Genomic DNA, 20838 nt, shown 5'->3' with positions numbered 1-20838 from the left:
CTATTGTCAGGGAAACGGGAAACATGTTTGTAAAAAGGATAGGTGGAATAGGACCACGGTATGTCTGCCAGGGGCAAAGGTTGATGACGTTGTAGAGCGGATATCATCTTTTAAGGGCACAAAAGGTGATATAGTTGTACACGTTGGCATTAATGATATTAGGAGTAGGAGACCGGCAGAATTACTTAACAAGTATAGGTCACTGCTGAACAAAAGCCGAGAATTAGGGTTGAATTTGAAAGTGTCTGCAATTCTGCCCAGACACGATAGAAGGGAGTATATGATGAGAGCCTTGTCGATCAATTTGGCCCTGGAAAGAGTGTGCAAGGCTCAAGGGGTAGAATTTTTTTCAGCCTGGACTGTACTTGTTAACAGGAGAGAATGCTTCTATAGGGATGGGATACACTTAAATAGAAAGGGTGCAAGAATATTTGCTGATGCTATCGATGCAGTGTTAGGTGGGTCGGAAAACTCTAGCTTGGGGGGATACAAGGACTAATAGTTTAACAGTAGCCGTAGGCAGAGGTGAAGGTGATTCTTGCACAACTTCTATAACAATAAGTAGCGACCTGGAGCGTGGGGTGTTGGGGGTTTCAGGGACGGATGGCAGTCATCCTGAAATAGGTGGATATATGGGATGTGTTAGGATAACTAAGAATAGGAGTAGGAGCATGTATGCTTGCATGTATACCAATGCTAGAAGTATAGTAAATAAATTTGATGAATTTGAAGTGTTGGTCAAGACATCAAAGGTGGATATTGTTGGGATAGCAGAGACGTGGTGTCACACAGATATAAGGAATGCTGAACTGGAATTTGGGGAGTACAATGTGTACAGAAAGGATAGACAGGATAGAAAGGGAGGAGGTGTTATGCTGTTAATTAAGAAAAACATAAAATCAAAAGAAGTGCATCCAGTTGATATAGATGAACAGTGCACTTTTGAGTCAGTTTGGTGTGACATAAGCACTGCAAAAGCAAAAATAAGAGTAGGAGTGTGTTATAGGCCTAATGACTCGAATGAGTACAATGAACAATTGTACAGAGAAATAGAGTGGGCTAGTAAATCGGAATGTCTTATAATGGGGGATTTTAACTTCCCAGATATTGACTGGAACTTGTGGGTTGGTCACTCACACACAAGTCAGACTTTTATGGATTTATTTATTGTTTTCTGCAGCAGCATGTTCGAGAGGCAACCAGAGAAAGTAATACTCTTGATCTGGTTATCAGCATTGATCATTCGTGTATTAAGAATTTGCAGATAAAGGAACCACTAGGTGGCAGTGATCACAGTGTATTGATGTGGGATTTACTTCAAGATTTAATTACCATCAAGGGTAAAGGAAAGGGTTTTTGCTTCCGTAAAGGTGAGTACAGTGGTCTCCGACAGTTTTTAAATTCTGTGCAGTGGGATAAACTGACGATGTTACCAACAGTAAATTCTAAGTGGGAAGCATTCAAGGAATTAATCGTGGAAGCTACTAAAAGTTTCATACCTATTAAGAAATATTGTTCAAGGTTTAGGCCTAAATGGTTATCTAATGAACTAATGAGACTCGTAATAAAGAAGAAAAATGCATGGGATGCATATAAATTATCAAGCGACTCAGAAGCCTATGGCAGATATAAGCTAGTCTGTAATCAGGTGACAAAGGAGGTTAGGCAGGCGAAGGCAGATTACGAGAAATCCTTGGCAAAAGATGCTAAGGAAACCAGCAAGGATTTCTTTACTTATATAAACTCTAAAAGGAAGGGGATGAATCTGATTGGTCCACTTGACATCGATGGTTCGACTGTTGATGATCCTGCTCAGATAGCAAACAAACTGAATGAGTATTTTGCATCTACATTCACACATGAGGAATTATTAAGGTTTGAAAATGGCAGAAGGCTATCAAATTGTAGCAGGATGCTTAATGATTTTGGAATAACTGAAAGCAAAGTGGAGGAGAAATTGTTGAAGATAAACATAAGAAAAGCACCTGGGGTGGATGGGATCTATCCAGTTATATTAAAGGAGGTGGCAAAGCAACTAAGCAAACCCTTAGCCATAATTATGAGAGCATCCTTGGACTCAGGGGAGGTTCACACGGACTGGAGATGTGCAAATGTATCCCCAATTCATAAAGGGGGATCGAAGGGTGACACGAGTAATTACAGACCAGTTAGTTTAACTTCTGTTCCAGGTAAAATAATGGAGTCGCTGGTTAAAGATGCATTGCAGGATCGTCTAGACAAGACAGCAGCAATAATTCAGACACAGCATGGGTTTGTTAAGGGAAAGTCTTGTCTGACAAATTTGATAGGATATTATGATGTGGTTACAAAGGAACTGGATGCAAAAAATAATTTTGATATCATATATTTGGATTTCAGGAAAGCTTTTGACACTGTTGCGCATGGAAGACTATTTTACAAATTGGAGCAGAATGGTATTAAGGGTAAGTTGCTACAATGGATAAAAGGATGGTTAAGTGGGAGAAGACCGAGGGTGGTAATCAATGGGTGCTGCTCTTCTTGGACTAATGTTATTAGTGGAGTCCCACAGGGTTCGGTGTTAGGTCCACTGTTGTTTTGTATATTTATCAATGATATTGATGAATGTATATCAGGCTTAATGTCGAAGTTTGCAGATGATACAAAGGTTGGCAGGGTTGTTAATGACAGTAATGGCAGTGTGCTACTCCAACAGGATCTAGATAATTTTCGCAGATGGGCTAAGAAGTGGCAAGTGAAGTTTAACCTTGACAAATGGAAAGTACTGCATATGGGTAGAAGTAACCCCAGAGAAACGTACCAACTGTGTGGTACTACACTTAAGGTGGTAGAAAATGAAAAAGACCTGGGAGTAATCGTGCAGTCAGATATGAAGTTTTCTGAGCAATGCAGACAGGCTGCCAGGGCAGGTCATGGGGTTTTGTCAATGATATATAGGAATTTTGCTAGCGGGAGAAGGAGGTGTTTGTCCCTCTGTAGGAGGCAATGGTCAGGCCACGCCTTGAGTACTGCGTACAGGTCTGGAGGCCTCATTTTAGGAAGGATGTAGATTTACTTGAGCGTGTGCAGAGAAGAGCAACAAGATTGGTGAGGGGAATGAAGGGATCCTCTTACCAAGAGAGGCTTAAGTTCTGCAAATTGCAGTGGCTGGAGACTAGGCACCTGTGCGGTGATCTGATTGAGGTATATAAGGCCTTGAATGGGTTGAGCACGCTGAATTCTGATGGGAACCTTCCACTTGTTCAGATTACGAACCTAAGGGGGTATAAATTCAAATTAAGAAAAGACAGATGTAGAATAGATGTGCAGAAATTTGCCTTTAGCCAGCAGGTGGTTAATTGCTGGAACAATCTTCCATCTGCCTTTGTGTAAGTTAATAGGTTGAATAAATTTAAGGAGGAACTGGACAGGGATTTGGAGGGAATGGTGTGATTTTTTTTTTTTTTTTGGCTGATGCTGCATAAGCTCATACACTTGCTTTCTTGCATCACATGCCACTGCTGCTGCTACTACTACTACTACTACTACTATTTCTGATTTGCTGAAAGGTTCTTTCAACCCAACGCTGCTATTCCTCAACTGTGTTAATGTCAGAAGTGTACACCAAGCTTTTACATGACCCCAGATACAAAAATCCATAGGATTTGAGTCTGGTGATCTGGGAGGCCACATTACAGGCCCACCTCTACCTATCCACCGTTGACCATACCTTCTAGTTAGATACCGAGTCACAACTCAAGCAAAATGTGCCGGTGCACCATCATGCATAAACCACATATTCTGGCATTGCTGAAGTGGAACATTATCATCATCAAGGAAGTCTGGAAGAACATTCTGCAGGAATTGAAGGTACAGCCCTCCTGTTTGGCAGGAAGTGTGGTCCAATTAGACGGTCTCCTAGTAGTCCTGCCCAGACATTCAACGAGAAACGTTGCTGATGTTGTGACTCGTGAATTGCATTAGAATTTTTGTCGGACCAAACATTGTATATGTGTGGGATAATAACTCTACTATCCACTTGTCCCTATTAAACTTAGAAAAGCAAAGAGTAGAGGAAAAGTTATTGTAGCAATGGAAGAAGAAAAGAAATGGTGTAGAAGAATGAAAGGGACAGTAACTCCTTCAAGGCACCTCCGTAGCCAGGAGCAGCAGTGCGTAGCACATGCTTCTTGATTAGGTCGGAATTTGAGCCCATGGCCACCAAATACAGAGGATGCGGAAAGGTTAGGGATTGACCACCAAATACAGAGGATGCGGAAAGGTTATGGAATGACCACCGCATATCCCCAGAGCGATATGGCCTTAGTTGCTAATGCTCCTAAAAACCAAATAACAACAACAGCATGTAACTCCTTCAACTCACACCACTCAAAAACTCATAAATTCTTCAAATATCAGGCCGTATCAAGGCTTGTCCTTTTTTGCAGACATGACAATCCAGTTGTGAAGATAATCCCACAATATGAGATATGCTAAAAGGTGTACCTGATAATGTTTAAGTCAAACTAAATGCAACAAGGCATCATATGTTTAAGAGTATAAATAATCTATATAATATTGGTGTGAATACACCATGGATCACTCTTAACTGAAAAAATTACATTTGTAGTGTAAAAATACATCATTTTATCTGTATCTCATATTGTTCTCCTCCTTCATGAGATACGGATAAAATGATGTCTTTTTACACTACAAACATAGTTTTTTCATTTAAGAGTGATCTGTGATGTATTCACACCAATATTATATAGGTTTTAACTTGTACATCCACCTTATTTAGCACTATCAGACCTCCACCATCTTCCTAATTTGGAAAATAATTCAGCCAGAACTAATTTATACATGGTTCAGGTGTAATAGCTGCTATCGTATTGTTGAAGGACTTGGACAAAGCTTTCTTTGAGGATGTTTTTAAAGTTTTGCAGAGATGGTGGCAGAAGTGTATTAATAAGACGAGAGGATGAATTAGAAAAATAATAGGTGTTTACTTTCTTTTACATCATCACTTAAGCTTTATACAAAATATAGTACCTTATGATTATTAATTTATTATTGACAGTTTCTGAAATAATCACATAGTTACATATTTCCACCCTGGAATGACCGGAGATTATTTGGTACAGTCAGTCCTCATATAGCACGATAGTTGTGTTCCTAGAAACCCTCATGCAATGCAAAATGTGAACAACAGGCCCTATGGGAAAAATAGGGTTAGGTGCCGACCACCCAAGATTGAACACATTTGTAACCAAAACATTACCAAACAATAAATAATCGTAATAAAATACAAATTTTATTACGACTATTACATAATAAAATATTGCTAATGCTTTTGCTTCTATCGTAAGCAAACTTGTATTTTGTTTGATTTTCTATCCAAACAGATGACAGCCGTTCCATATCTTCCAATTCTTGTGTCTTAATCTAATGGATTGTAATTACACTTTGAGTTGTTCCTGCTATGAAAGTTGTTTTTATTTTCTCTGCATTCTTTGTAATTCTCGGCGTTGCCTCATTTAGATCTGTAGCACGTGCAATATCACATGGTCTTTCATTTCGCTCAAAGTGTTTCACAATTTCATATTTTTTCTCTATCGACAGAGGCGGACTGGCCATAATCCTTACTGGGGAAACCCCGGTGGGCCAGAGGCTGGTGTGATTTTGGCCATAAATGCTAGTATGAGGCCACTATAAATTTTCCCGGGTAAGAATTTTTGATCCAGTCCGCCTCTGTTTATCGATATTGCTTTTCTTTTTCTCTCCGAATCTGTAGTGTCTTCACCAGGACGCTTCCTTTTCACACCTTTTAAGTATTTTACTCATTTTTAGGGAATAAAGCACAATTACAAAACGAGGAGGCGCGCTTGATATACATAAACAAAGCTGCACGTGTGTAGCAACTGAATAAACAACACCGTAAAGGCAGAGAGATACACTATTAACACCTCACATTTTACTACAGCACATTTCTAGAGGTTACTACCATAAAACAATAAAAACAATTTCCAGTTGCGTTTCTGCTAGTGGAATCTGTTATAAACTGGTAGTAAACTCGATCTAATTACATTTGCAATAATACCGATAGCTGGAATTGTGTGGGTTTTTACGTTATTATGGTGAAATGTGTTTCCCCTTCACTGATATAAGAAACATAAATACATTTTCAGAATCTTCTCTTCACTCCTATCGTGTTGCATTCGGTTGGGGTGATTCTGCGTTCGACTGCCATTTCTTGTAAACACAAAGGCGAATCGTGCATAAGCGAATAAGCTAATTCGGTCGTGTTATATGAGGACTGACTGTATTAAGGTTGATATCACAATTCCACCCAAAAATAAATAATAATGAATAACAAACTTTGTTTAAACTAGAAAATCATAGTAAACATTAAAGTTCACATGAAAAGGACTGGAAAGTGCTTTTCACATGAGATGTGGGAAGGATCTGTGATGCCAAACTCAAAGTTCAGAAGTGCTTGGTGCCATTCAGTACTACATACAAATGGATAATATTAAAAGTTGACTACTGAATTTAGTCTCTCTTAGCAGGTAATGCTAAGCATTAATAATAATAAATATGATGATGTTGTTGATAATGAATTTTTACGGTCCTTTTTCATAATTTGGCTGAGTTAATTGGTTTCAGGCAAGCATAGCATGGTTTGTTCCTCATAAAACTTGTGTTTTTCGTACAGCAGACAAGCAAATAGCAAATCAACCACAGAACGCAATCACAGTTTATAGACATATTATATACAGTGTCGTATAGTTGCTGATGCTCCTAAAACCCCATGAGGGGGGTGGTTCAAAAAAAGGTTTGTATTCACCCAGAATTAGTTGTGATAGAAAGTTGAAACAAACACCATATATTACACTTTTTCAACATCGTTACCAGACAAAATGCTACACCTCAAAATACACTTCCACAGCCAGTGTTGTAGAAATCCTCTGACTTTCCTTCAAACCACGACTCGGTGCAAAAATCACCTCACCATCATCAGCAAAGTGTTTTCCATGAAGAATGGACATCAGGGCAGAAAAGAGGAAGAAATCCAAGGGTGCAAGGTCGGTGAAATAAGCAGGATGTAGCAATATTTCAAACCCACATTCACGGGAACACCTCACTGCAGTACAAGAAATGTGCAGGGGCATTATCGTGGAGCAGGTGTGCACACACCTTTTGACAGCTTTCCCTGTCTATTTTCTTTTATAGTAGCACATAGGATTATAAGGAGGTTGGAATGAAACTTTACCTTCACAGTACAGCCTTTTTGAAAGAAATCTGTTAGTATTGCACCATCTGATCCCAAAAAAATGACAGCATCATTTTGCCAGCACTTGTTTGCACCTTTGCTTTTTTTTGGTTGGGAGGTGATTCTGCACACTTTCATTGTTTTGACATTTGTTAAGTTTCGGGAACATAATAAAGGGTCCATGTTTCATCCATGGTGAAAAGAAAAAAAAAAGAACCCTCTTGCTTTTCCTGGAGCATCAACAACATTTCACGTACCATGTACATACTGGGCCCTTTCTTTCTTCTGGTAAGGGATCAAAAGTCTGGGAACCCATCTAACAGACACTTTACTCATATGTAACTGTTGATTGGATGATGTTCTCCACAGACCCTACACTAATTTGGAGCTCTGCAGTTATTTCTTTGATACTAATACGACAATCGTCCAGGATTAATACTTCATTTTTCCAACACTCTTCTCTTCCCTCGTGCTGGGATTTCTTCATCATGCACTGAGATTCTTCCACATTTGAATTTTTTATACCAATGTGTAACAACACTGTAACCTGGGCAGTCTTCTCTTGCAGAAAGATGAACCAAATCACTGATCTGTATTCCACTTTATCTGTTGTTACACTTCACTTCATTCAAAAAAATTGTCAGATCAAAGCCAAAATTTCTGTGGTTTCTACAGAGATTTCAACATGTCAAACAAAAAAAAAAAAAAATTGATCACTCTGTCACAACTACTGGGTAAATACAAATAATTTTTTAAACCCTCCCCCATACAACAACCTTTCTACTTTGAATATCTATATCAGATCTTGTAAAGCTCTTAATTATGCTCAATGTCAGATTATATCCTTTCTGTAAATATTTAAAAGAGTAATTGGTATTTATTTTATAATTTGCAGTACAAGTATCAAATAAACATAGATGGAACAGTGGCAGCATACCGCATGCCATACCTCCTTGCTGGTGGCAGTGTAGTATTGAAACAAGACTCTGATTATTATGAGCACTTCTATCATCAGTTGAATCCAATGGTGCATTATATTCCATTTACGAGGAACCTTTCTAATCTTGTGGAACAGCTTCAGTGGGCAAAAGAGCATGATTCTGAGGTAAAAAAAATTTCTCAGAATGCCCGAAGATTCGTGTTAGACCATCTTTTGCCAAAAGAAATTTTTTGTTATTATGCAATATTGTTAAAGGTAAGGAGTTATGTAACCAGATTTGGAAAGTAAGGTGCACTCAAATTTTTTATTAAAAATTATATTTAGAAAAAATATGATAGTTATTTGTTCAGTTTTAAGTATGTGTGTGTGTGCACGCACACAATATTAAATGTACGTGACCTGACCATCTGTTGGATAAATGTAGGACTGCTGAAAAAATTCTGCAAGTTAGGTCAGAATGTGTGTCTGCAATTCTGCCCAGACACAATACAAGGGATCATATGCTGAAAGCCTTGTGGATTAACTCAAGACCTGGGGGAATCTGCAAGGTTCTGGGGAGGGGGGGGATTTTTATCAGCATGGTCTGCATTTGAACAAAGGTGGTGCAAGGATTTGTGCCAGTATCATTGAGGATACCTTAAGGGCTCAGGGAAACTGCTAGTTATGGGGAGAGGATAATTTAGATTCACATTTATCTGATGATATGGGTCAAAGTAATGCTTGCACTCAACTCATGAATTCTTGTTTGTTGCCACAAGAGCCAATGTTGATAAGATGAGGCCGCCATAGCCTAGTGGTCAGGCATGCGGGTGCATAAGTACACGTTTCTTGAGTGACCGGGGTTCAAGCCCATGACTACTGAATACGGTATTGTTTCTTGTACTCTCTATCTTGTAAACTCCTCTGACTGTGTGGTGTCCTGGAGTATAAAATTCAGAAAATTTATTTAATTTATTTATTTATGTTTTGTGAGGGTAGCAATGTTTCAAATGAGGGAGAAGATAAAGCTTGGGATATAAACCTAAATAACTTCAAGGGGTGTTTTAGGGTATTAAACTGTAGAAGATTACTTAGTCTTAATGGTGTCTACAGTAATGTTAGGAGTGTTGTCAATAAAATGGCTGAATTTAAAATTCTGGTTAGGACAACTAATGCTGACATAATAGGGCTAACAGAAATGTGGTGCCACCTGGAAATTGGTGATGATGAATTCCACTATGGTATGCATAATGTATTTAGGAAAGATAGGGAAGATAGAAGGGGTGAAAGGGTCATGCTTCTTATCAAAAGCAGCCTGAATGCAAAAAAAAACTTTTGCCGAGTCTGAAGTTATGTCTGCCAGCATAGAATTTGTGTGGTGTGAGTTAGTTGGAAGCAAAGGAACAATGAGAGTGGGAGTAATCTACAGACCAGAAGACTGTGAAGAATATGACGAGAGAGTTTACATGCGGATGAAATGGGCAAGCAAGCGTGAATGTCTTATTATGGATGACTTTAATCTCTCCCATATTGATTGGAATAAGTGGGAGGGAAACTCACGATAGGGAAACCCTCTTTTAAATAAACTAGATTATTATTATTTGTAACAGCAGGTTAGAGAAAGTACTAGGACTGAGAATATTCTTGACCTCATCATTACTAACAAATCAGATGACATCACAGAGCTTAAAGTACAGGAACCATTGTCAGAAAGTGATCATGCAATTGTCAGTTGGAAGATGAAGAAAGATGTCACAGTAGTTAAAGGTAAGGATATGGGTTTTAACTTCAGAAGAGGGGACTTTAACAGTTTAAGGAGCAATATGGCATCTGTAAATTGGGCGGATTGCCGAGGGATGGTGAATACATTTGACTTATGGAATACTTTTAAAGCGAAAATCACAGAAGCCATGAACACATACTTACCTTTAGGAAAATATTATTTTAGGAAAAAAATGCAGAGTAAGATGCTGAAATGGATGACTGTGGAGCTGATTGGTCAAATAGAGCAGAAAAAAGATAGCATGGGACAGTTACAGAGTGAAGAAAAGTACCATGGATACAAGTTGATCTGTAATAGTATCATATATAAAGTCAGGTAGGCCAAGGCTGCATATGAGAAAGCATTGGCTAAGACAGTAAAAGAATGGGGACAAGGAATTTTTCATGTATGTGAATACAATGAAGAAGAAAGCTAATCAGATCAGGCCCTTGTGCACTGGGTGTGGGAAAGTTTTAGATAACTCAGCTGATGTTGCAGATGAATTGAATAGGCATTTTGTCTTGCTCTTTATTGAAGAAAGATATTTCATGCTGAGAAGAGGCTGCTGAGTGAGGCTGAGCCATATGAAATTACTGATGTCATAATTACAAACGGCCTCCGTAGCCGAGTGGTCAGGAGCAGGAATGCAGTAGCACATTCTCTTTGAGTAGACCGGGGTTCAAGCCCCTGACTGCTGAATACGGTCGATCTGCCAACCCACACTGGACTAGCATGGCAGATTATGGTCCATTTCCCTCAGCATGAATTGTTGAGGAGGCTTCCATCCTGCAGTGGGTTGATAATGGCTGCACTTTACCTTTTTTTTTTTTTTAATTACAAACGGCTTTATTAGAAAAACTTTTGAGTGTAAAATCAAGTAAGACTCTCGAGTTGATGGCATATATCCTGTAGTTTTGAAGGAGAGCACAAGGGAGTTTATTGAGCCTCATAATTAAGTTAATTATGAGGGCATCTTTGGACTAGGGGAGATTCCTTTGGATTGGAGAAGTGCCAATGTTTCACCAATACATGAAAGCAGTTCTAAGAGTGAAGTTGGTAACTACAGACTGGTTAGTCTGACTTCAGTGGGTGCTTTCGTAGCCAGGTGGGCAGGAGCAGCAGTGCTTAGCACACACTTCTTGATTAGACCGGGGTTCGAGCCCGTGACCACCAAATACGGAGGATGTAGAAAGGTCAGGGAATGACCATCGCATATCCCCTGAGCAATATGGCCTTAGTTGCTAATGCACCTAAAAAAAAAAAAAACAACCTGACTTCAGTGGTAGGAAAAATCTTAGAGGCAATGATTAAGAGTGCAATCTAGGAACATTTAGATAGATATGGAATTCTGAAAGGCACAGACATGGCTTTGTTAAGAGAAAATCATGTTTAACTAACTAAGTAGGCTATTTTGACACAGTTACTTGTGAGCTAGATTTAGGAAACAGTTTTGACATTGTTTATCAAAACATTTGACTCGGTCCCTCATGAGAGGTTACTCTATAATCTTGAACAAGTTGGGATTACTAGTAAGATTCTAAGATAGCTTGCTGGGTGGCTGCAAGTAAGGCTCTCGAGTGCCCTTGAATCCGGTATTCTGCAGTCAGGAAACCATCGATGGTATTATCTACAAGCAGGGTAGAAGGCAGAGGGTTGTGATTAATGGATATTTTTCAGATGGATATAATGTCAAGAGTGAAGGGGGTCCCTCAAGGATTGGTTCTTGAACCACTGTTTGTCATTTTCATAAATGACATCAACGAAAGGGATAGAAGGCGTGATGTCAAAATTGAAAATAGACATTCGGGCTTCTTGAAGGATCCAAAGATAGGCAACTAAAATGGTGAGATTGGCAGAAGGATGACCATATGAGGGAAAGACTCTGATTATGTGGGCTACAGCGCTTGGCAACTAGGCACGTCAGAAGTGACCTAATTGAGGTTTATAAGGCTCTGAGAGAGATTAGTAAAATTAATGAAGGTGGAATTCTCACCGTTATAAAGAATTATTATTATTATTATTATTATTATTATTATAATTAGCCATATGGTGCAAGGAAGCCTGAGGCTTTTGCTGCACCAGCCAAAAAAAAAAAAAAAAAAAATTCTAAGTTACCCCTGAGAGAGAGAGAGAGAGAGAGAGAGAGAGAGAGAGAGAGAGAGAGAGAGAGAGAGAGAGAGAGAGAGAGAGAGAGAGAGAGAGAGAGAGAAGAGGGAGGGGGTCAGAAATAGAAGGGAATCACCAAGAAAGAGAAGAATGATGATATCCAGCTCAGGACCCTGGGTGTGCCAAGCCCATACTCACCAGATGTGAGCCCCTGGGGAATTCCAGAACTAGGGGTCATAAATTCAAATTACAGGAGTTGAGGTTTATATTTATTATTATTATTATTATTTATTATTATTATTAGCCATATGGTGCAAGGAAGCCTGAGGCTTATGCTGCACCAGCCAAAAAAAAAAATCCCAAGTTACCCTGAGAGTGAGAAAGAGACAGACAGAAGTAGAAAGGATTCACCAAGAAAGAGAAGAATGATGATATCCAGCTCAGGAGATTGTAGGAAGTTTTCTTTTAGTGAGTACAGGGGTTGAGGCTTATTTTAGATTGTAGGAAGTTTTCTTTTAGCCAGCGAATCGTTGATTCTTGGAACAAGTTGCTCTCGCAGGTAATTGAAGCTGACAGTTTGAATAAATTCAAAGGTCACCTGGATAGTTACATGGAGGGAAGCATATAATTTGTATCTTCTTATCTACTTAAGTTTTTTTTTTTTTTTTTTCTTCCAGTGCAGCAAAACTTTTTGGCTTCTTTGCACTATATGGTGAATACTCTTACTACACAATGCTCATCACTAGAAGAGAAATCAATATCCTCAATACTTATGTTTTTCAATTTGATCTACACTGAACGTACATTTCCCAATTTGTGGTGCCATTGTTATACAGGGTGATTCAGGAGGAATAGTAAATATTTTGGGAGGTTATAGTATCAATTAAAGTTCATGTAAACATGTGTCTAGTTCTCAATGGATACGGAGATACAGCTGTTTGAAACTGGCGTGCACAAAGCCATTATGAGCGGTATTAAAGAATCATAAATGACTTATTGTTTGTGTTTATTGACTTTTTGAATGATACAAAACACAAATAATTGACAAATTTTTTACAGTTCACAATAAATGTTCAAAAATTCCATTGCCAACTATACAACTATGCACTTTGCAGATCTTTTGGTAGGTAATATGACGTGTTGTTCATCTTGGCATTACTTTATGAGGGCAGCAGTATCCAAAATAAGAGCAAGCAATTCGTCCCTTGTATTCACCTTTTCTTTGTATACTGCACTTTTCATCTATCCCCACAAACAAAAATCTAACAATGTGAGGTCTTGGAGACCTTGGTAGCCAATGAATGGGACCACTATGGCCAATCCATCATTCAGGGAAAATTTGATTTAGATATTGTATCAACAGATGGGTATAATGTGTAGGAGCTGTGTCATGCTGAAAGCACATACCAATCCTTGTAGCCAAGGGAACATCCTCCAATAGTAGTGGAAGTTCGTTTTGCAGAAATTCTAGGTAAATGGGCCCTGTAAGACGATTTTGTAACACAATAGGCCCAATCAACTGATTCTTGATGATACCGTACAGAGAAGCGATGTTGAAAATTTGTTTCTACAGTGGCATGTGGATTTTCGTCTGACTACCTATGAGAGTTACAGGTGTTGTTGATATTGATGGGTCAACTGTTGATGATCCTGCTCAGGTAGCTAACAAACTAAATGAATATTTTGCATCGACATTCACACATGAGGAGTTATTCAGCGAGGGGAATGCCAGAGGTGTATTCAACTCTAGCAGTAAGCTACAGAATCTTGAAATAACTGGGAGTAAAGTGGAGGAGAAACTGTTGAAGATAAACACAAGAAAGGTACCTGGGGTGGATGGGATCTATCCAGTTATATTAAAGGAGGCAGCAAAGGAAGTAAGCAAACCCTTAGCCATAATTATGAGAGCTTCCTTGGACTCAGGGGAGGTACCCAAAGACTGGAAATGTGCAAATGTGACCCCAATTCACAAAGGAGGATCAAAGGCTGACACAAGTAATTATAGACCTGTGAGCTTAACTTCTGTTCCAGGAAAATTAATGGAGGCACTGGTTAAAGAAGTACTGCAGGATCATTTAGACAAGACTTCAGTTATAGCTCGGACACAGCATGGCTTTGTTAAGGGGAAGTCTTGCCTGACCAATTTGATTGGATACTATGATGCAGTCACAAAAGAACTGGATGCAGGGAATAGCTTTGATATTATATACTTGGATCTTAGAAAGGCTTTTGACACTGTTGCACATGGAAGACTGCTACACAAATTGGAGCAGTGTGACATTGGAGGCAAATTGCTGCTATGGATAAAGGGGTGGTTGAGGGGGAGAAGACAGAGAGTGGTAATCAACGGACACTGCCTGCTCATCGTGGACTAATGTTATTGGTGGAGTCCCTTAGGGCTCAGTGTTGGGTCCATTATTGTTTTCTGTATTTATAAATGATATTGATGATGGTATATCAAGCTTAATGTCCAAGTTTGCAGACGATACAAAGGTTGGCAGGGTTGTCAAGGACACTACTGACACTATGCTGCTGCAACAGGATCTGGAAAGGTTGAGCAGATGGGCTGAGAGGTGGCAAATGAAGTTTAACATTGACAAATGTAAAGTAGTACACATGGGAAACAGCAACCCCAGAGCAACGTATCAACTCTGTGGTACTACACTGACAGTGGTAGAGAATGAAAGGGACTTGGGGGTGGTTGTGCAGGCAGATATGAAGTTCTCTGAGCAGTGCAGACGGGCTGCAAGAGTAGCTCATGGAGTATTGTCAATGATATACAGGAATTTTTCCAGCAGGGATAAGGAGGTGATTATTCCCTTGTATAAGGCAATGGTCAGGCCACACCTAGAGTACTGTATACAGGTCTGGAGGCCTCATTTCAAGAAGGATGTAGAGCTGCTGGAACGAGTACAGAGAAGGGCAACAAGATTAGTTAATGGAACAAAGAGGTGCTCTTACGAAGAAAGGCTTAAGTTTTGCAAATTACAGTGTCTGGAGACTAGGCACCAGCGAGGTGATCTGATAGAGGTGTATAAAGCCTTGAATGGTTTGAGCATGCTCAGTGCTGATGGAATTCTTCCTCTAGCTCAGAATAATCACCTGAGAGGGCATAAATTCAAATTGAGGAAAGACAGATGTAGGATAGACGTACGGAAATTTGCCTTTAGCCAGCGGGTGGTTGGTTGGTGGAACAGACTTCCATCCCTTGTAGTGGACGTTGATAGCCTAAATAAGTTTAAGGCTCAGCTGGACAGGTATTTTGAACGAACAGAGGGGTGAAGTGCGTTTTTTTTTTTTTTTTTTTTTTTTGGATGATGCTGCATAAGCTTGCTTTCTTGCATCAAATGCCTCTACTAATGCTAATCACTGAACAGTATTAATGGAATTAATCGGTGATTAGCATTTACCCACTGACAAAATTTGAATTGCTGGGCATCATCTCCTGGTTGAAGGTGTTGTGCTCACTGTATGTGAAATGGATACAAGCTGTGCTCGAGTAATGTTCACCATACTCTTGTCTGTCGAACACAGATAAGCATAGAAATTCTTTGTGTGCTAATAATAGGACTACGTTCTACTATTAGCACACCAAGGATTGGTTACCGACTGAAGGATGTGTTCTATTTCATCCACATTTTGTTAATTTGTACGTTCAGAAGAAATATGAGTGCTGGGAACTGTACCAGTCTCACGCAGTTTGGTGTAAATGCCTTTGAATCTGGTATTCTGCAGTCAGGAAACCATCAATGGTATTCTCTACAAGCAGCAGTAGCACTTCCACCACAAAAACCATAGACAAACACCATATCTGCATATTTAGCATGTGTAAAGATGTGCACCATTCTTAACAACACTTCTAACACCAAACAGCATCAGGTTATAACTGCTTCTTGGTCATATCTGATTCAGGGAGCTGTGTGCACCAGTTTCAAACAGCTGCATCTCTGTATCCATTGAGAATTGGACACATGTTTATATAAAATTTTTTACTCAGAATAATCAATACTATAACCTCCCAAAATATTTACCATTCCTCCTGAATCACCCTGTATAGTGCCAGTCCTCAAACCAGAAAAAGACCATTCATTCCTTACAAATACAGACTAATTAATTTCTCTTAAGCTGCTTGAATAAAACATTAGAAAAAAATTATTTATCATCAGATGATTTGGTATATTGAGTCCCAAAACTTGATTAGTAAAACTCAATTTGACTTTCAAAAAATATTGTTTTTAGATGTTATGGTTAAAGCTGTTTCCAGTATCAGAAATGATTATCTCATCATGGTTTGCCTTGACATAGAAAAAGCCTTTGACATCACATGGCATGGCTTTTCAGGAAGAATAAATTAAAAATATTCTAATCACAGAGTTTACCTTTACACTGATGTCATCACAATCTTTTGTCATTCCCAGAATATGAGCCTTACTGAGAGACAATTAGTAATGTAATTAAACAACGTTAAATCATGGATGACAAAAAATTGGGTATAGATTATTCAACCAGAAATCTATAGTCATACACTTCTATAACAAGCTCAAGGTACATCCTGACACAAAACTACATTTAGTAAATCATCCTCTTCCAGTCATGAGCACTGTTTGTCTCCTATCTCTGATTTTTTTAATAGCAAGTAAAGCTTGTTAGAACATATCAAACATCTATGTACCACTTGCCTAATGAAAATTAATATATTTATGGTTATTTCTGTTACCATGTGGAGTGCAGACAGTCTCACCCTGCTTCACTTGTATTGATCACTCATCAGATCTTGATTGGGCTATGGTGTACCTGTGCATGACTCTGCTATATAGTGTGTTGACATGCTTAGCTCTGTACAATGTTCCACCCTCCAGATTGCCCTAGACACTTACAGAATGTCTCTGGTACAAAGCCTCTACATAGTAGTGGCATATGATGCAATGAAGCAAGCTTATAAAGCATCGGCAAAAAGAGAAAAAAAATCTTCCCCCACCACCTGTCCGTTCCCTCCAATAATTTGTCTAGTTCTTGAATTTATTCAAACTAACCACTTCCACAACAACAGATGGAAGTTGATTGTTGGAAGTTTGTTCCAACAATCAACCACCTTGCTGGCTGAAGGCATCCTTCCTCAATTTGAATTTATTTATGCCCCCTCGTGTGTAGTTTGAGAAAGTGGAAGAATGCCATCAGCATTGAGCTTCCTCAATCCATTCAAAGCCTTAAACACCTCAGTTAGATTGCCACAAGTGCCTAGTCTCCAGTTGCTGAAATTTGCAGAACTTGAAGCCTTTCTTGATAAGACCACCCTTTTGTTCCCTTCACCAATCTCATTGCCCTTCTCTGCACCCATTTGAGCAGATCTACATCCTCCTTAAAATGAGGACTTCAGACCTGTATGCAGTACTCAAGTTGCAGTCTTACCATTGCCTTTGTACAATGAGATAAGATAAGCACCTCCTTATCTCTGCTAGCACAGTTCCTGTATGTCATTGACAAAATTCCATAAGCTGTCCTGATAGCCTGTGTTCATTGCTCAGGGAACTTTGTATCTGACTGTACAATTACCTCCAAGTCTTTCATTTTCCATTACCCTGAATGCAGTACTACACAGTTGGTATGTTAATCTGGGATTATTGGTACCCATATGCATCCTTCCATATTGCTCCAGGGATATGCGGTGGTCACTTCCTGACCTTTCCGCATCCCCTGTATTTGGTGGTCACTGGCTCAAACCTCGGTCTAATCAAGAAACTTGTGCTACGCACTGCTGCTCCTGCCCACCTGGCTACGTAGGCGCCAGCACTGCTCTTCTTTGACTAATGTAATGAGTTAAGTTCCTCAGGGTTCATTGTTGTATCCCCTTACTGTTTTCAATATTTATTAACAATAATAGTGAAGCCACATATCCAGCTTATTTTCTAAGTTTGCAGATGATACAAAGGTTGGCAGGATGGTTAAGGACTAGAATCAAGGCATACTACTGGACATACAATGTCATAAGAGAAGAGCATAAAGATTGGCTAAGGTTAAAATGGGGTACTATACCATAAAAGACTTCAGTTTTGCAAATTGCAGTGTTTGGAAGCTAGGAACCTCTGAACAGATCTGTGTTCTCTCTCTCTCTCTCTCTCTCTCTCTCTCTCTCTCTCTCTCTCTCTCTCTCTCTCTCTCTCTCTCTCTCTCTCTCTCTCACACACACACACACACACATACACACACACACGGGAACATGAATGAAAATGGGGAAAGGTAGGATAGATGTGTGAAATTTTCTTTTAGCAAGTGATAGAAAGTTGTTCCAACATTCTATCATTTGCTGATGTTGTAGTGGGTACTTTGAATAAACATAAGGAAGGATTGGATGAATTGAGTAAACAATATATATATTTTTTTCTTTCTTTTTTTTTTTTTTTTTTTTTTTGCAAATGCTGTATTAGCTTCCATTGATGAGTATGGTTATATATTTGCCACTCTTAATGCTAATGTTAATACTAAACTCAGTTCTCCTCACAGATGCCTAGTTTGCAAATGTGAAATTTTCTGAACTTTTCCTTTTACGGTAAGAGTACTCTATTTGCGAACTAAACTAATTTTCCATGAAGATTAAGTACTATATTTGATAACCACTCTTATATCACGTGAAATTAATAATACAGTTTATTAAGTTTATTGTCCAAACCACTATACATTTCCGGTGGCATTTCAGGACATCTTACCGATACCCATCATCACACCATGCTGCTGACAGACTCCTACTTGCTGATGCTGCCAGAACCTAGTATGCATCAGCAAGCAGGAATCTGTCAGCAGTATGGTCTGATGATGGGTATCTGTAACTTCAACTAATTTTGTATTTGTGCTCATTTCAACAGATCCACATCCTTAAAATGAGGCAGCCAGACCTGTATATAGTAATCAAGATGCAGCCTAACCATCAAGATAACAGGATAATCAGCTCCTTGTGCCTGCTGTCAAAATTCCTGTATATCATTGATATACATTAATACATTGATATACATATCAAGTCTATGAGGTTATATTATTGATATAACCTCATAGACTTAATAAATTAATAAAACCACTTCTAATATTCATTATATTTCTATGTAATTACATAAAATAATGTTAAATAGCATATCATTTAGATCAGTGTCTCACTGTATGAGAATTTTTTTGTGACATTAAACACACACACACACACACACACAGAGAGAGAGAGAGAGAGAGAGAGAGAGAGAGAGAGAGAGAGAGAGAGAGAGAGAGAGAGAGAGAGAGAGAGAGAGAGAGAGAGAGAGACAGACAGACAGACAGACAGACAGACAGACAGACAGAGAGAATTAACGAGGTTTTACTATTCACATGGAGTATATTATGAATTGTTTTAAAAGTTAACCACTATGTCAATTATCCACACTAAAGCATAGACCAACTACTAATTGAGTTTGACTTGACACATTATAGCCTGAGCTGCTCATGTGCCATAAAAAACCAAAACCAAAAGTAATTGAGTTATATGATATTGACTTAATTGTTGTATATTTTTATTTACTTACTTAATATACAATGATCATTTTAGGCTATCATGAAATTTATGGAAGTGAAACTTGAGCACTTACCAAAAGAATGGAAGAGAAGCTGAGAACTACACAGCGAAGAATGGAACGAATTATATTGGGAATCAGACTGTTAGATAAGAAGAGAAACACATGGATTAGGCAGCAAACTCAAGTAAAGGACATTCTTATCAACATGGTCTTGGGAAGGACACATTCTCAACTAAAATGGTCTTGGGCAGGACACAGCTCGAAGACATGATGACAGATGGACTAAGAAAATCATAGAATGGTACCCAAGAGGAGCTAAGAGAAAACCTGGAAGACAACAACGGTGATGGACAAATGAAATTCATGAGTTTGTGGGTAGTAAATGGATGGCCATTGCACAAAACAGAAGGAACTGGAAAGTTGCTGGAGAGGCCTTCATCCTGCAGTGGATTGAAAATGGCTGATGATGATGATATTGATTTAAGGAAGATTTGTTATATATTTTTATTTACTTACTTAACATACAATGATCATTGTAGGCTATCATGAAATTTATTGAAAAATGCACCTGTTTTATAAGATTTATTAATTCAGTAATGAGATGAATACTTACTTGAGCTTTGCTTCTAGTATATTGTAATATTTCAGCAGCCTAGGGTTAAGACTTGCTGATTTTCAGCATCCTTAACCTTAGTCTTGTATGGAATAGTTTTTAATATTTACTTCTGTATTTTCAGGAATATACCAAGCTGCTTAACAGCACATCTACAATACATGCCACTATGGAGCATATTTCTCAGCCTGTAGATAAGCCACCTTGTGATTGTCTCGAAATTCAAGTAAGTTTGAAATTTTACCACTGTATCAAGCTTCAACCATATATTGAATTTATTAGTTTAATACTTCAGGAGGTCATTGTCAAAATGACCTGTTTTTTAAACTTTTTCCTCCCAAAAATATTTGAGTTTGCTGAGACCATCTTTCAGAGGCAGTTTGAAATTTGTCTTAGAAACAAAAAAAAAAAAAAAAAAGTTTTCTTAGTAACTACTGCTACTTTTGATATACAGTCAGTCCTTGTATAGCATGATAGTTGTGTTCCTAGAAGCCCTTGTGCAATATAAATAACAGGCCCTGTTGAAAAAATAGGGTTAGGTGCCGAAAGCCACTCAAGATTGAACACACATTTGTAACCAAAACATTACCAAACACAGTAAATAATCGTAATAAAACATTGCTAATGCTTTTGCTTCTGTTGAAGCAAACTTTT

The 20838-nt window shown here is 38.6% G+C and overlaps 1 protein-coding gene across 1 annotated transcript in view; it reads left to right on the top strand.

Moving 5' to 3' along the window:
* The window catches only part of LOC150080899 (protein O-glucosyltransferase 2-like), a 127553-nt gene that overhangs the window by 94471 nt on the left and 12244 nt on the right, over window positions 1-20838 (top strand). The window contains exons 7-8 of the mRNA XM_090380974.1: window positions 8148-8447; window positions 20309-20410. Of these exons, the coding sequence (XP_090237100.1) occupies window positions 8148-8447; window positions 20309-20410 (402 nt within the window). The remainder of the gene's footprint in view (window positions 1-8147; window positions 8448-20308; window positions 20411-20838) is intronic.

Source organism: Mastigoproctus giganteus, chromosome 9, assembly GCF_048544385.1.
Source record: "Mastigoproctus giganteus isolate SK-2022 chromosome 9, ASM4854438v1, whole genome shotgun sequence".
NCBI classification, from domain to species: domain Eukaryota; kingdom Metazoa; phylum Arthropoda; class Arachnida; order Uropygi; family Thelyphonidae; genus Mastigoproctus; species Mastigoproctus giganteus.
The sequence above is the reverse complement of the archived record's forward strand: the minus strand, read 5'-3'. Positions and strand labels throughout refer to the sequence as shown.